General features: G+C 47.5%; 1 protein-coding gene across 1 annotated transcript in view; it reads right to left on the bottom strand.

Moving 5' to 3' along the window:
• Positions 1-16,625, bottom strand: part of LOC144168387 (gamma-secretase subunit Aph-1-like) — a 24,190-nt gene extending 7,565 nt beyond the window's left edge. Inside the window, exons 1-3 of the mRNA XM_077697386.1 lie at positions 16,180-16,625; positions 14,390-14,693; positions 493-600 (exon numbers count right to left, since the gene is read on the bottom strand). Coding sequence (XP_077553512.1) covers positions 493-600; positions 14,390-14,693; positions 16,180-16,625 — 858 coding nt within the window. The remainder of the gene's footprint in view (positions 1-492; positions 601-14,389; positions 14,694-16,179) is intronic.
• Positions 16,626-17,895: the final 1,270 nt, after the last annotated feature.

Here is a 17,895-nt window from a genome sequence, read left to right as displayed (position 1 = left end):
ACATGTATGCATGCGAAAGTGGTCGGGCAGTGCCATTGTTTTTCCGCCTGCGTGGTTAACGTGAGAGCTTCCACTTTTACATTTTGCCTTTTGAGACGGGGTGACCATCAGACGGGGTGACCGTTAAGCAAGGAGTGCTTATCACCACCTATTTAACACCTAGCTCCGGTAGCTTGGCAGCACATAATTTTTTTTAATATCCGAGGCACTGTAGAATGCTTTTTTTTTTTTAACTGGCCGATTTAGCCGTGGTGGAAGTATAGCATGGAATCTCTCAGCATGCATTCTTCGCGACAGCGCATATGCCCTTCGCCTTGTTTATTCATGATATGGGAAAGGAGCTACTTCGAGCTTTCGAAAGAACACGGTGATTTGTTGTTGTTAATGTTATCCTTGTTGATAAACGTTTACTGGAGCGGAAAAATGGTGTTGTGGGTAAGTTAATTATTTTGCCCACGTTGGCTTTTATCGGGTCTTTGCCGATGCGCTCACAGTTTCCACGAGGTTGAGTGCGCCAGTGGCGGTCTGGATGTACGCGGTGTTGAAGACGAAAGGAGGGCCGGTCAGCTGAATTCCCGTGGGCTGGTTAGGAGTGGCCATCTGCAAAACGAGGAACAAGGTATTTTTAAACAATGAGCAAAACGGATAATTTTGCAGGAGCTATAGGCGTTCGACATAAATATCAGTTTTTATTTTTTTTTTTTTTTGGGGGGGGGGGGGGGGGAGGGCGAGGTAGATTACAGAGCAACAGCAGGCCGTCAATCTCTCCTTCAAAAAAAAAAAAAAAGACACGCCTCCTTCCAAGAAAAGTAAACTTAAGCTTTCCAATGATAGTGTGAAAAATCCGGAGGTAGCCTCAAGATCACCGCTGTAGCAAGCCCGAGCAGCTGCAAACTCTAACAACTGCCAAAAACGCTTAAATGAAAGTGTGATAAAGCTCAAATTAAAAATCGCAACAGCCCTCAGTTGAAAAATAGACATTTTTTTTCTAATGCCTCTTTTTATGAAAATTTACCTACTGCACACGAGTCGTCTGTGGGTTCTCAGGTACATGATAAAAGATGGAGGAAATAAAAGGGGAGTCGCGAGGCTTATTTGATACGCTTTTTTTTTTCGAATGGGCCAAATCTACACCTAAGGCGAATTTGAGAAAAAAGCAGAAGTTTGTTACCGGACCTGAATGCGGCGCTGTCAAATCTGTTATATATGTTTTACGTGTAAGCTACTGAAGTTTATGTTCACAAGTAATTAAAGATTTTGCGATGAATTTCAGCAATTTTGGGATGGCAAGGTTGGATTTGGCGAATATTGAATTGAAACACTCAAGTTTGCGCGGAAATCTTTTTGAAAACGGTATTTAAATTGTTTTTCAAGAATGGTGAGGTGGAGTTTTGGCGGAAAAGCCATTAAACATGTGCAACAGGGCACCAAGGGCATGCCGAGAAGGTGCGTTCTCTTGGCACAATTAGCAGCTCTATTCGAATTATTCTGTGGGATAATTTTTTTTTTTGGCCAGCCTGAAGGGACTCACGAAGTAATCAAGCACTTCATTGCCTTGCCATGAATTTGCAAAACGCTTCACAACAAGCCTGCTCACATCTTCTTCCCCTTACCGAAGTTGCTCCTACCCTCAGAAGGGTGAACGGATATTTGCCAGGGCTTGTAAGCGGCGGCTATTTCGTTAAGTGCTGAACGGATAAATATGGGAGTAAGCAAAGTTATTCCTCAGAGACGGAGGAGACAAGATGAAATGATTGTTTCACATCTCTCAGTTTCGTTTCGGCCACTTCTTCTATTCACTTTGTCGTCGACGCCTGCAGATCGTTCACCGATCTCCTAATTACCGACTGAATTCGTAATAAGCCAGCTCCGAAAAGCAAACAAAAACAAAAGAAGTAGGCACTGATGAAAACACCCACAAAACAGTCCGAACATTCAAGCTTTGGCAAAAGCAAACTCCTATCAGGCAGATAGATTTGGCTCATTTTGATCCCTGAAACAGCAGGATCTGGCTCATTTTCTATATGAACTACGATCTGCGTGCACGTTTGCAACGCGTTTCCCATCTCGCCTATTCTCATTCCACCCCTTTTTTAGGAGAAAGTTTCCGAGGTGTCCTTAGCGCCGCAGTTTTATGTGGCTTTGTTTCGGTTTGTGGATTTGGCTCATTTCGAAAAAACTACGTCTCATTTGAAATAAGGTATCACTAATAAACGTGATGTGGCACACATTTGTTTGAGCGCCCGCCTCTGTCAGATACCAACTACCCGACAGTATTCGCCAACAAGGAAAGGTAGAAGAAAGTTGTTTCGCTACGCTAACAGGCTGAGAATATTAACAGGCTTCTCGCTGTTCTTGATATTATGTACCTTTCTTGGAAGGGGGAGGGCAGAGCAGGAATTTGTAGTTCCCTCATCTGTTTTTCCCTGTCCGGAACCCACATCAGGCCGGAGATGTAGAGAAGACGAAGTGTTATGCCACTAAGGGGTGGTATGTTCTTTTTAGAATATTATACACGACTGGTTTCAACAAGAGAAAAATACATCTGTATGCACATATGAAACGACGCATCATCGTCATTACCAAGTTGTGCTCCTCACTAATCCCGGTGTGATACGATCCCCCCTTAACATTAATGTGGAGAATGATCAGCCTAATCAAGATCCCTATCATTAGAGGCAGAGACGGCCATTCCGCTGCCCACCACGGCCAGGAAGAACGCGGAGGTCAGGCGCGTACACCACTGCAGCCAGATATATAGTTATGTGACGCAGCAGTTAATAGCAGATTAGCGTGACCCCCAACTTTCCATCTTGAGGGGGAGACTCATGATCCCACTCCTTTATATGGGAGGACGATGCGACGTCCTTCCACGGCGTGTGTGCACACGACTGGTGGAAAGTTTACTGTTACACAACCTGGCATACTACTATGCAGCGGTTCTAATTGCTTTAAACAAAGGATTAACGGCGAATTCACGTTTACCTTGTAAAGCTGCGAAGGAAGTTACAGGCTAGTATCGCCCACACACATAAAAAACCCGACTTGTACATTTTATAGGCTTTCGGGGAAAACAATTAAATGGGCCCTAGAGAAGTATCTAGAGAAGTATCTAGAGAAATGGGCCCTAGAGAAGTATCTAAGGCAGCATCAGCAAAGTTGAAACTTGGTCTAATAGGCGCGTAACTTCAGTACTGTAGCCAACCTTTCAATGGGACGGAAAAAACAAGCAGACGCCAAATGTTTGTCTCCTGTTTTTTTCTGCCCGGTGGGGCGCTCTGTTGTCTTGAATTACAAAGTATGACTGCCTTGTAAGAATAATATCTTCAAAAACCTAAATAATAAAGATACCAAAGTTTCGGGATGAAATGATCTGTGCACGCTGCAATCCGCACACACGTTAAACTTAGGTTTATATCCATGGAAGTAAAATAGTGTCAAACGATTGAACTTACAAAATAAATTACTTTTTTAAACTGCTGAAGGAGAAGAATCAACAATCGGGTGCAAACAATAATGGCTGATAATGTCTAAATTATTTCCAATATTTATAACCAATTGAAGCACCATGCTTTGCTTCTCAGCTGTCCATTTCGAAATAGGCATGGGGGCATGTCAGTTTCATGTAGTGTTTCGCACCCTTGATTAAACATAACTTCGCTAGAAAAGCACATGAAAGAGCGTACTACTTCTTCCTCGGTCGAGTCACTGCGTGTAGCGGTCGAACTGGGTACAATTCTTCGAAGGATCCAGTCCAGCCACGCTGTCATGCGATTGTTGGCAGCGTACGTTACGACATGCGCCATCAACGAAACCACCAATCGTGACGCGCAGCCGTCTATTCTCCCCAGCCAGGGGTTGTATTGGATCCTGGAGGGCCACTTGGAGTCACTGAGAACTCAGAGGAGCTTGACCTGTCGCTAGAGCTGGGAATCGTAATAGGGAAAGCAGAGTCAGGCAGCCTTTTAACTTCCAGCCGAAAATTATCTTGCCGTCTAAACTGACCGGCGGGAATTGTGCAAAGCTGCAGGGCTATCCCTACGCTTGTGCAGCCTAGCGTCCATACGTGAAAGAGAAGAACTTTAAGTCTAAGAGAAGTTCAAGACTTAACGTAGAAAAGGCTGCTAGGTCTGGTAAGTGGTTCCTCACAGGTTAAGTATGCGGGATCTGCTAATATGCTGGTCGCTCACCGACGGCTGATGCATGGTCCCGTACATAGCTTCTTCTTCTTTTCCTTCTTCTACACCAGAGAACTGTAGCACGCTGTGCTTTAAAAAGAAAATGCTTGTAATTTCGCGCTGCAATGTTTCTATAGTATCGCGCTTGGTAGTGGCACTGATCAATTCTTAATTAAATTTGGTAATCATTAATCATTCCTTATACATGGCTGGCGTGATTTGGTTCGCGTCTGGCTTTCCCTGGTTCCCTTGGGTTTCAGCATCATTCGCGCCGACGCCGGAGTCATTCGAGGCCAATTTCCCAAAGAAACACTTAAAGCTTTCGTTTTAATAAGCAACTTTCCTCGTTAATGTAAACAACTCCCCCCCACCCCCCACCCCCCACCCCAACCCACCCCCATCTAAGCACACCCACCCACCTGGCGATAGGTTTGAAGTGTGTTGGTTGCTCAGGTTAGGTTAGGGGCTATTGAATCGATACAAGCGCTGCGAAAACCAATCTCAAGCAAGCTCTAACACTAGATAGTTATAACAAATAGTCGTAATTTACACCATTTGCAAGCTCAAAACATGAATTAGACCAACAAAAATGTCGCTTGCAAAGCTTTTCAAGCTGAAGAAGAATTACGGGCTCAAGGCGGCGTTCCAAGCCGGCAAGTTGCTCTTCATCACAAAGGGATTCTCAGCTTTCCGTCATCCTTACGCCCATTTACCCCTCTGTTGATTCTTCGCAATCATCTGATAACGGCCCTACCATGATTGTTAGCCGATTACGCAAGTTGTAAAATAAGCATCGGTGGTTGCGAGGGGAGGGCAGTTGTAAAAGAGAGGTCGGCACTGGTGAGGAGAATCGCCGGAGCGACGCCGGGTAAAGTGGCTTCACCGAAATAAAAACTGTGGTGAAAAGGAACTAATTTTATTAAGAAGGGATAGCCAAACACCTCAAAGGGAAGAGGAAAGGCAGGGAGGGCGTTAATAATGCCCAGGTATGGAGGCCGAACAAACGATGGTCCAAAGGGCTGTTAACATATGCTTGACGCGCCAAGTGGGGCGAAATTCACTTTTCATAAGAGTGAACCCACGCCGGCCGGCGTTGAGTTTGAAGTACGGCAAGGCCCGGCCAAGACCACAGGAGGTGCGGAAGGTCTAGTTTAGATGCGCCATGGCATGCGTAACAGAGCACAACGGGGTCCAAGAGTTAAGTGGAAGAACTCGCTGCGCCTGCCGCAATTCATGCGTCGTCTACAGTACGGGGAGTTTCCCGTAGAGGATGCCGCCTAATAACCTGCAGCTAGGCGATAAGTTGTTGCCCTGCTAGGAGTCGTTGCCGGGGGTACCAAAGCTAAGGCGGCGTCCTTGCCACCTTACCACGACGTCGCGGTTATGTCAAAGCCGGAATAGGCCCGGTTCAGGAACACCTGTGCTCCATCGTCGCCAGAAGGCAGAGGATCCGTATTCTCGGGCGCTGGTGATTGACAGTCAAGGCGCCGAGCATGTCTGCGACGCTGGCTCTCCTCGTCAATATCGAAGGGGCCTCCGCTCCCAAACTAGCTCCCGCCTGGCGGCGGTACGACGAAGATGCCTCGATCGCCAGACTGTGGGCTCTTTCGTTACCGGGATGTCCTCCATGGCCAGGGATCCACTGTACTGTAACCGGTGTGTGGCAGTTCTGGTGCAGGGAGTTGCATGAACGTTTATAGCAGTGTGCGGCGGATTGCCTACGTGAAATTACAATAAGGGAACGTAGGTCTCCCGCACAGTCCGTGAAAATTTACACACGGTGGTAAGTACGCTGAGTGCATTCCTGCAGAACGCAACGTGCAAGGCGTAGGCCTTGTTAAATAGCGCGCAGCTCTAGCTTTGTGCTGTCCGGAACGGAATCGTTGATGTATATAGGCTTGAACGCTTCATTCATTGCTGCCTGCCGCCACAGCTGCAAGTGCCACAGCACTCGTGCGAGGTTGCCAGGAAGCGTCCGCGTACACACATAATGTCCTCGTGTCGGCGGAGCCGGTGGCTACGGTGGCTTGCACCAGTGTGGTACGTTGCACCGCATGAGTAGTAGCACGAGCAGTTTTGCGGGTCAGCACTCAGTCATCAGAACGTACTCGAAAAAGGGAACGTGCGGGTTCATAAGTGGCTCATCTGGGCTTCGCTCACCGTCATGAAGATGTAGGCTGCGTCCCTGCAGTGTGAAATGGCGATGGTTGTTGCCGCCTGCCATGCGCGCACATATGGTATCCGCAAGCCTGGGCGAGCCAGCATAGCGGTAGATCTCTTCCACGTGAGTGGGATTGGGAAGGACGGTAATACCCTTCAGAGCCTCCCGATACAAGACGTCTAGCTGGTGAAGTTGTTGCTTCGTAAGATCATAACACATGGATGCGTAGACCGCTCTGAAAACCAGCACTGTCTGCACTAGGCACCGCCTAAAATGCCAGAAATGCGACGTAGGATGTATCGGGACGTCGCCAGGATGGTTTTAGCTGTCTCAAACACTCTCGAGCTCCGCCGTTTTTATAAAACGGTGCACCTAGAACACCGACGCAGCCGTCAGGAGCTTGCTGGAGCGAATGCCCTGCGTTAGTTAAATGAATACGTTCGCGGTTAGTGGCATTGCCACGCACAGCTACGTAATTCGTTTTCATTACTGACACCTCCATTCCAACGAGAATCAGGAGTGCCGTAAATGTGTCTAACGCATGTTGCAAACGCTGTACGGTGGCATCAGTCGTAGGGTGATCGTTAGCCTCCGTCGAGATTGTCACGTCGTAAGCATAGGCCATGACGGGAACCCCTGCGATGGCAGCGATGCCCTCGGTCATTGCGATATTAAATTGCGATACTGAAATTTAACTTGCGATACTAACTCGGCCATTGCGATATTAAATAAGATCGAGGACAGTATGGTGTCCTGATGTACTCCGGAGCTGTTCTTGAAATTCTGTGAATTCCCACATGCCGAGCACATTTCAAATGTTATGTCTTCCAGGAAGGCTCGTACGAACTTCCTTGTTCTTTTACCCGGGTAAGCTTCACGAAGGGCTTCTAGTACAGCTTAGTGGGAGACACTGTCGAAGGTCTTGCGAGGTCCACAGCCACCAAGATATGTGGCCGATGATGCCGTGTGTGCCTGAGTACCCGCCAGAGGATATGAATGCTCCCGTGTGCTGCGAGATTGGATCTGAATCCAGTCTAAGCAGTGTGGAAAAAGAAAGCCTCTTCTTTTGAGCGGTGGGTAAGTAGTGTAAAGGCCATTTGTTTAAGTAATTTGCACAATGTCGACACCAGCGAGGTGGGTCGCAGATTACATGTCGGGGTTGGGTCGTTTTCAGGCTTGGTATTGGGTGTAACGAAAGCGCTTTTGAAAGATTTCGGACAATGACCTTATAACTAGGCCTTCTGGTTGTCGCAGATTATTTCTGGGAAAATTCGGAGGGTGTTTTTCGGAGTTTATTTCTTAGAGAAATGTCGGTGTTTTTCGGAGTACATACCTTGTAAATATCCGATTCTCCGCAATTCGGATTGTATTCCGCTCTATTTTAAATGCGCCGGATCACGGGTGAAATGATATCCGAACACGAACGGCTCCGAACGCTCGGATCAAACATTTATTGTCTAACAAATTTGGCAGGCAGACACACATATATATGTGCAGTCATGGACAAATGGAACGTGAGCACGAAAATACACCCCAGAACACACCAAAATTGAAAAGTACTGTTCGTGGAGGTCAAAAAATGGTGGGCTATTGGTATATTTTGGAAGCCGAATTTCCCAACTTTGATACTGTAATAAACCCATGGGTCAGTTCCACTTCCATAGAAACAAATCGCGCTGTTTGTGTTCTGGTTTATACTATCCTGTTCGTATTTCATTTCTCCATGACTGTACACATGCACAAATAGTGGAAGACAAAACATGCACGTTTCTCCTATCACAAACTGAAAGTTTGTTGAGATACACGCTTGCATACTTTACGTGATTTTTGCCGCTGATGGAAGCGCGCTCCTTCCGATTTATGATTCTCATCATAGGAAATGCCCTTTCAACGTTTGCGCTAGAAATATGTAGAGCGATAATCCTCAGCGCACAGCGATAAAGCATTCGCCACTGCTCAGTGTGAACTTTCCAAAACGAGAGAGGTACAACAATGTTAGCTAATTAATAGCTCTGGAAGTATGAAAAACCTTTCACGAGCTGAGTTCTGTCGTCAGTTTCAAGAATTATTACATGAATATCGGCTATCTTGAAGTTCGGCTAACTTGAAGTGGCAGCTTTCATCGTTCTTCGCCGGGGGCTCTCAAATCGGTGTTTATTGGATAAATCTGAAATGTCCGAAATTTCACCGGCGAATGTTTTTCGGATTTGCTCTGATTAATCGGAAAATCCGGAGCCCTAGTCAGAGCTTACGAGAAACCTTACGGCACATTAATCTTGCTTTCTTAATTGTTATTGGTATGATAATTGATTGCAGCATAATCACTTGAAACTGTATTACATATACCGTACATGTACATTCACATATATGTCCATATGAATTGATACCTTGCTGCAGGTGCAAAGCTAACCATACGTTTTAAAAATGTACCTCGAATAGATGACCAAAACATGCCTTGAGGTATACCTCCGAGAAACTGACTTCGTACCGAAGCCGAAACACCCCGTCTCCAAGTCAGTGCAGGCCTGGCGAATCCTATTGCACCTAGCCCCGTCTAGTTGTTAGCTACGAACACTGCTGCAATCTTCTTGATCAACTCCTAAAACGCACTTGCTATGTGATCTATGCAGCCTACCTGGTAGCGTCTCGGCTTGTGACGCTTACATCCTGAGTTCGAGCACCATCAACTGAGCCTTCTTCATTTTTCCCGAGATTTTTTCAGGGTAAAAAATTAAGCACCCTTCCACTCTGTGTAGAAAGACGACCTGCAAAGCTCGACCAAGTCCACGGAGTATACCAATCAAAGCATGTTTATGTGCCATTTGCCATGAGCATACTTCCAAACAAATTAGCTGAAGGAAACGTGCAATAACTCGAGCATTACTCTAGCGCACACAAATAGGGCTGTCTGTGTCTGTTTCCATCCCGTGTCGTAGGCATCTTACTGTCTGTGTAACACACCTCATCACAGCGCTCGACCAAGAATGACGCCAGATGGGCCGGTTGACGTCCAAGTTTAAACCTCCCGTCAGCACAATGGTCATGTCATCACTCATCAGTGAAGACTTGAAGCATATAGCTTTGCGTACACGCCACCCCCTTTCCACTTTCCACAATTGCACACATTAACCGGCAATCGGTGATGTGCGCGTGCCTAAACTGAAAGACACTGGCGAAAGTGTCCCTCTGAAAGCCATTCGAGTTAAACAAGAAATGTTAGAGAGTTTTAGCTGACCGCTTTCGACGCTCCACTCCGGTATCAGAGGCCCGCTCAGACCAACCGGAACCAAGGCCGCTCGCGACCGAGCACGCCACGCATGAGCAATGGCGCTCCCGCTTGCAATCGGAGCGGAGCTGTGAAAAACGGTCGGCTAAAACTCGCTATTGGCTCACGTCGGTGATCCAAGCGGGTAAGTTGCGGTGTATGTTGGAGGGATTTGCAGCTACTCGGCAAGCTGGAACTTGCGGCGGCAACGGCGGCTGCAGTGGCTTTTCTTTGTTGTCACGCCCATTCGCGCTTCTGTGCAGCCGACCCTCCTTCAATTCCCGCTCATCTTCCTCCGAGCAAAGGACACGCGTCCATTCCATAGCGAGTTAAAACCTGGAACGCCTCGAGCTTTATTCCATCGTTCAAACATGTCCGTTTGTTCTTTCAATCGCATCGCAGGCATCTTACTGACACTGTAACACACTGACACAAACCCGAAACGCTCCACCACGGAGGACAACTGACAGATTGCACTGAGCCGTCAGACTTCCATGTTTAAATCTCCCACCAGCACAAGGGCGTATCGTTGGTACGGGCATGAAACCTAGCTGCGTGTGCAGTCCCCCGCCTCCCACCCCCAAACCATGCATGCATAAACTGGCAACCAGCTTAGCCTACATGTGCTTAGGCGCGAAATACACCAGCAAAAATGTCGTTCGGAAAGCCTTTCAATTTAAAGAACAATTATGGGCTCACTCTGGCGTTCCAAGCGGGCACGTTGCTCTACAGCCGGGCGAAATTCGCAACTGCGACACGGGGTGGCATTTCTGGCAGCAACGGTGGCGTCTAAACGTTTGGCGGCAGCGGCTACGTCGTTTTGACCCCCATTCGCGTTTCTGTTGATCATTCGCAATCACCTGGTAAAGGCACTACCGCCATTATCAGCCGTATGAGCAACTTATGAAAGAGGCATCTGTGGTGGCGATGGGCATAACAGTAGTGAAAAGGTGTAGGCGGTGTTGAGGAGGAGTATAGAAGCAGCGCCGAGTAAGTCGGCTACACCGGAAGAAAAACTGGGAGGGGGGGGGTGACACATATATTGCTATGCTGTAAAAGGCCCCCTTTTATTAGTTATAGGAATATTTTCATATTTCGCATGTAAGGTTGGTTGATTACCTTTGAGGTCGATTTAGGTACGGAGAAAAGCCAATCAGAACGTCTAATTAAAGTTGTGCATGGGCCGCATGTGGCTTAATCGGGCTGTCGCACCATAGCCATTTCTTCAATAAAACGTAGAGGTCATGAAGAGGGGTTGGAAGATAAAACTCGAGCAGAAATTATAGCCGCCTTCGTGTGGCGGCCGAATAGCACGAAGCAAACCGTCGCGGTGTGGTGACGAAAAATTTAGCAGAATTTTGTCCGCTACCTGGAGTACATGCGGCACTCCGCGAGTATGCTACTTGAGGAGGAGTTCTAACTGCCCAGTTTAACCAATATGACGGCTTAACCTAGATGTGCCGCTACAGCATCTTCTCCCGAAGCTATCGGCGGTCTTCCAGCGAACATTAACAGTAAGAGCACAAATTCAATCACAGAGACAAACAAGGCGAGAAAGTTCGTAAACGACACTGCAACGACCCTGTAACCTGAACAGCTTCTCCGGCTACCAAGTTACACAGAGAGTAAATCTACCTCACATTTTTCGAGAATTATTTCTCAGAAACGACCGCTGCAGGTTTTTTAGGACACGCTACCAAGCGGCTGCAGCTGTTGAAGAGGATATGAATAAGAAAAATACGAGAGAGCATATTTAGCGGAGTTCGGAAGCAGCTGGCTGCTAGGTCACCCGTCCTTTCCAACACAACATTGGCCATCTCACGTATCAGTTAGAAAATTGATGAATAAGAGCACAGTATCTATACCATTATTGCCGCCTTTAAAGCGCAGCTCCTCTTTGACATCATACAGCAGAGATTTCTACGCGTTGGAATAAGGTCCCTTCCCCAGAGCGCGACAAAGTTGGGAGACAAAGATGGAAAAAAAAATTAGTGCCCTTCCACTCTGTGAAGAAGCATGACATGCGAAGCTGAACGCAGTCCACGGAGTGCATGAAACAAAACATGTTTGTTTGTCATTTGCTATTGGACATAATTTCAAGCCATTTAGGTGAATGCAACTTCAAAGGACCAGCTTTATTCTAGGGGACAAACATCGAGCTTTCTGCTTCCCTCCCGCGTTTTAATGCATCTTACGTTTGTGTAACTCGTAACCAACCCAGTCCGCTCGACCATTGAGGACATAGTACAGGTCGCATTGGGCCGTTTGACGTCCTAGTTTGAACTTCCCGCCAGCACAACAGACATGTCATCAGTATCAGCAGAGTCCTTCAATAAGGGACTCTGGTATCAGTAAGGGAATGAAACCTACAGCTGCGTGCGCGCGCCCCCGCCCTCCTCTTTTCACTTCCAACCCATGCAACCCGGACTTGCCCGCTCCGGACTTCTAATCAGCTTGTGGATGAGTCGGCGCTTCATGTGAGCCTCCACCCCGCTGTTGTCGGAGATGGGGCGAGGGGGGGACTGCAGGGTTTCTTGCACATCGATGAGAACGTTCACTATCTGGCATCGGATACTGTACTGGCCGCGGCCGCGAGAGAGACGCATCATGCACGTAAACGGCAAATGGGGTGCGATTAGGTGCTCCTCGACCGCGGTCAGGAGAGGAAGATGAGAAGGGCGCGTCGGGGATATGGTGGCCGCGTGCTTGGGCATGGCATCCTTTTTATAGGGACTCCTTGCACGTTCCGTACACCATGAACTCGTTAACATAGGAAGCCCACTGCGGAAAGTTTGAGGCCGGCACCCGGAGCACGGCCTGCTTTACGCCCGAACTTTACCGTTAACGACTGGCCGGATATCGTTCTCAAACCACAGTCTATCGCACACTTCGCAACTGACGCCGAAATCGCAATCGAGAAAATTGCATTTGAATTCTGCATGGGCACCTTTGAGGGCGTTGCCTGCCTGGCGGCGTGGTAACGGCAAAATCTCGCGGTGTTGCCGGTGTCGCGTCGTTGTGCATCGCCTCGTCTGTTCAACCTTCAGCGTTTTGTCTTAGGTTTCCGTTCCTGATAAATTTGTAATTCTCTGCAGCGACGATGATTCTCGCTTCGGCGTTCGCGGTCTTGTACATCACATGATCTCTGTTCCTTGTTCCTCCAGGCAACGAATGACTCGTGGCCGTCCCATGGCTTGCAGGTTCCGTACCTCATGAACTATTCAACGGTGGAAGTCCTTCGCGGGAATGGGTTGACCAGAACCCGAAGCGCCGCCTCCTTTCCGTCCGAAGCTTTGACGTTTCCGATTTTGACTACGTCGTTATCGAACCCGAATGTATTGTACACTTCGAACTGGCGCCGAAATAGCGATCGACGAAATCGCGTTTGAAGTTAAGTAAACCACGCTGCATGTTCTGGGTAGTGGCTTTGTGTTGTTTTTGCGTCCATTTGCGCTACTGTGCCTGCCGATGCTCCTTGAATCGCGATGATTATTCATTCGAGCGAGCGAACGACACGCATCCGTCCCGATGCGCGCTAAAAGTGCAGTTGCTGATAACGGTGCTAGCGCAATTATCAGACGATCGGGAAACTTGTGAAAGACGCGCAAGTGGTGGAGAGGACAATAACAGTTGTGAAGTGCGGGTAGGCGGTGGAGAGTAGGAGCACCGGAGAGGCGCCGAGTAAATCCGCTTCACCGGAATTAAAACTGGAGGGGTTAGACATATACTGCTTTGCAGTAAAAATACCGATTCCAGCTTTCTCGCCATTCTGAGATGCATCTGTATAAATCACAGAGGACGCAGGATACTTTGATAAATACTTGCTTAAAATAGCGGTGAATAAGAGCGCCGAACAAGTTTCGCGACCAAAGGGGAGGTGTTTTGAAATAAAAATTGTTTCTCGCTCTCCAGTTCAACCAGTTGAACTGCCGAAAAATTATGACCAAAGAGCCGAGGAGGCGAAGCCACTTTGGCTGTAACGATAAAATTTTATTTAACCCTATTCTTAACATACAAATTAAAATTTTATTTAACCCTATTCCTAACATACAAATTTTGAAAAGCTATTGATAGTTTGATAGAATACGTGTACTTGCAGACGACGCGTCATAAGATTGCCAGAACAAATTTAAAATTCGCTAGCAGTGATGATACGAATGTAATAATGCGAAAGGTTTTATAAACTATAAATACCACAGAAAGAATGAGCCAAAGCTAGACCTCAAAGAATGAGCCAATGAGCTAGACCTCAATTACTATCACAATCCCTACGCTTCGGACTTGAAAAGCGCAGCCTCAAGGACGTTGGTCGACGCAAGGATGATCTGTTGATGGAGCACTAACAACGAAAATCCTACGCCTTATAAAGAGTTCAATGATTCATTGGCTAATGCTTGGGATATATAATTCAGCCGCCGCGCGCACGAGCATTGACGCTAAATTACTTACTTTTCTTCAAAGACACATTTTCCTCACCGACAAATTTTGTTTATCTCATGTTTCCAGGAGAACCTAAAGTTGAATAAAAGGACACATAAAAAGCAGACATAGTTGCATGCAGACACACCTTCCTGTCCAAAGGTCCCACAAATACTGCTTCGCGACGTTCTTCGCAGTGAGATGCTAGGCATTTCAAATTACGCCCTCTCTAAGGTGGATCGCCAAGCGTAGTTTACCACAGCAGCCACGTTAGCTATAGCGTGCAAAACGCCTAGTGGCGGTTCCCTCCACATCCCTCTGTGGCTGGTACTGGAATAACACAGCTTCAAAGTTCGGCCTTCTGACTCCGGTCAGGGCGAGGCCGAGAAGCGGCCACAACGGCCGTAGGCGGCCGTTGAGAAGCGAGAAGGCGACCATGGCGGAAAGAAGAAGCAGCGGCAGGAGCACGTAGAAGGGGTGGCTCTGCTCTCCGCCCGAGTAGAACAGCGTGGTCCACGAGGCGATCAGGTGCCCGACCGGGGCGAAGCAGAGCAACGGGAATGACCCGGTCATGCGCAGAGCCTCCAAGCTGACCACGCTCCACACGCTATGAAGCACCACCAGCGCAGATGTCGTCAGCGCTGACACCAGGAAGAAGTTGTCCGCCACACTGTGGTTGGGTGAGTAAGGGGAAAGTGAAAAGCACGAGTAGTTTAAATGCTATTTGAAGGGTCTTCCTCAACCAATATTTGAACGGACACGTGTTTAGACGTAACGCCGGTGACAACCTCGTGAGGAAATTTAGCATTAAACTTCAGTGCCGAGAGACCGAGACCTAAAGCACGAATCCTTTAACGTTTCTTCAAATATGTGAGGCACCAGCATTAAACTTCAGTGCCGAGAGACCGAGGCCTAAAGCACGAATCCTTTAACGTTTCTTCAAATATGTGAGGCACCAGCATTAAACTTCAGTGCCGAGAGACCGAGGCCTGAAGCACGAATCCTTTAACGTTTCTTCAAATATGTGAGGCACCATGCTGAGTGGCCATGTGGTTGGGTCTTACGCTATCAGCCTTTATAAATCTATTCTCATGTTGGTTGTCCCGAAGTAGCAAAATGTTTATCTCAAAATTAGTACGTAATAGCTATGCCAGTGTGCCACATATGGCGCAGACATTCGAGCTTCACATTTATTTTGCAATAATCACTGTATTTTTTGTAATAGGAAACTATTAATAGGAAACTATTTTTTGTAACAGGAAACTATTTTTGTAATAGGAATAGGAAACTGACCTGTGGTATATAATACAGTGCATCGCCGTAATAATAAAAAATAGCGTTCATTCAACGAACCAGTATTGTTACCATTTAAGTAAATGATAATTGTTTCGGTTAAAACTAACCTCGATGTTTCTAACTTTAGTGCAGTTACCCCCAGTATGTTAAAATTGATGAATTTGCATTGAATCATTCGATTGGACCCTCCGGAACACGTGTATTTATCACATTAGTTAAACTAGATCAGCGTGGAGACCTTGTAAACTATCTGTAAAGCCAGAAATCGTTGGTCGCTACACGTTCCTGGTATGAAATGCGGCCAACGTACTTGGTGCTGTAAGTCAGGGCAATGAACTGTTAGAAGCAGGCTCGATAAACAATTTTCTCTGGGTTAAAAACGTTTTCACGCTTTCTAGTGGAGCACGATAATTAATGGGGCAGTATACTTTATATCCTCAATCGACCAGTTTCGCATCAATTTCTAGATACAAAAATAGGGCGGGTAAATAAAAAAAGAAAGAGCACCGACTTTCACGAACATTGGTATTTCAAGTTGCAACATAAGCGGACAGGGCACATGGGATATCTCAGCCCTTGTTCCGTTTGTGCGGCACTGTTCAATTGCAAGCGTCAATTGCTCCCCACGATACTCCACATCGACGTGCACTGCAGACGCATTCTAGTCGTTGGGCACGACAGTCAGTTAAAGTTCTTCCTAAATGTACTGCGGTGCACATTTTCGAGAAACCGCTTATGTAAAGTCTGATGCGCTTGTGCGCCAGCATCAATCTACTGTTCTGAACATCAACAGGGACGTTTCCTATCCACTAAAACGCTCTCCTCTCGTTCTCAACTCACTCTGTCCCTAATGCACTTACGTATCCGTGACCCCACGGAGGCCAGGGGGAGCGCCAAGTTTGGAGGCCTCTGCTAGCACGTTGAGAAGCGACACGGCCCCACTGGCCACTCCGAAGCCAAGTCCCGAAGAGTATGCCAGGGCGGCCATGGTACGCCCGTGGTGAACCGCTGCGGCGGCTCCGCAAAGGTTGAGCACCCGGTCCACGTTGAGCAGCATTCTGAGGATAAGCACGCGGGCTACCTCTTGGAAGAGGACGGAGACCGCCACGCCCAGGGCCAAGGGCAGACCGAATGTAGACAGCAGGAACCAGGCCACCGACGAGAGCACCAGCGACACGAGCCAACCGAAGGCTGACACCAGCATCACCACGACGCGGTTCGGGTACGGCGCGATGGTCAGTGCGAACATGGAGACCGCGGGGCCGAAGCCCGTGAGGCCGTAGCCCACGCACTCGGTCAGGGTCATCGGGAAGATGGCGGTGAGAAAGGCCGGGCGACCACAGAAAGGCCTATCGAGGATCGAGGATGCCTGCCTCGATAGGCCTCGCAGCTAAGCTGGACTGCCCTTTTGTCGTTTGGCGTCGTCGTGTTGTACCTGCAAAGGTTTTGGCACGTACCCATAAGGTGGGATTGGCAAGGGCTAAATACCTTGCTGTAATTCATGAGGCCATTAAATGTTAGTTTATCTCTGGAAAGACAGAGGCCGTAAAGTGAAAGTTCGTTATAATTAAAACCCCAATTGCCCAGTGATGAGGACCCTCCTGCAATTCAAGATACCTGAAGCAGAAGGAAAAGCTTGAATGCAATTATATATATATCCCTTTTTGCGTACCCTAAATTTGTTGCCCAATAGATACTGTAAGTGGGAGAGATAGAGTAAACCCCAAACGCTCGATACGGTCCTTCCAGAACCAGTTGTCTAGTGGCCGGGGAGCGGTGATAGACGAGAAAAAAATGTTCGATTGTTTCAGGTACATCGCACCGCACACATAGGTGAAACCCTGTTCTGTACAGATAGAAATTTAGCATTGGAATTCTGCAGCGCAGCTCGGTAAACGTCACTTCGCATTGCCGAGAACTACAAAATGAACATTCCAACGAAAATTTATATTTTAATAGTCTTCAAAGGATGGGATGGGAGTGCACCGGAACGTGTGGCGTTTTACTACGGCTGTTGATGATGACGATGACGATGATGATGACCTCAAAGTTTTTGGCCCGTACCGACACGGGGGGATCGGCCAGGGCTAACTTGCTTGTTGCAACTCGTGAGAACCTTAAAATACTAATTCATTTCGGAAAAAACAGAGGCCGGAAATGAAACTTTGTTATGATTAAAACCCGAATTACCCATAAGTAGCCCCCTTCAGCAATTCTGATTTCATTGATGATGTTGGCCAAGGGACTCCCGTTTTTCCTCCTCTTCCCCCATGAACTGCAATGTCATCCTCCCCTTTCTGAATTACTGGGCTAGATGTGTAACCAGTTTTCTCGCACTTTGAAGAAAATTTCCTGTCGTCCGACAGGCTGCTTTAATCCAAAGTCAATACGCTGCATGCAGGCAGTGGTTATTTCTGACATTTTTGCACGCTCGTCCATATTCCCTAAATAGACGCCGTTGATTATCCGTGGGAGAGACCTACCCAGTAACAGACGACGTTTTGCCAATAAATGGACATTACAAATTTTTTTGTTCGGCCCGAAAACAATCATTATCATTATAAGTCGATCTAGCA

The sequence above is a fragment of the Haemaphysalis longicornis genome, unplaced genomic scaffold, assembly GCF_048455015.1.
Source record: "Haemaphysalis longicornis isolate Haplotype H1 unplaced genomic scaffold, Haemaphysalis longicornis Haplotype H1 scaffold_2, whole genome shotgun sequence".
Lineage (NCBI taxonomy): Eukaryota > Metazoa > Arthropoda > Arachnida > Ixodida > Ixodidae > Haemaphysalis > Haemaphysalis longicornis.
This window is presented reverse-complemented; position numbering and strand designations above follow the sequence as displayed.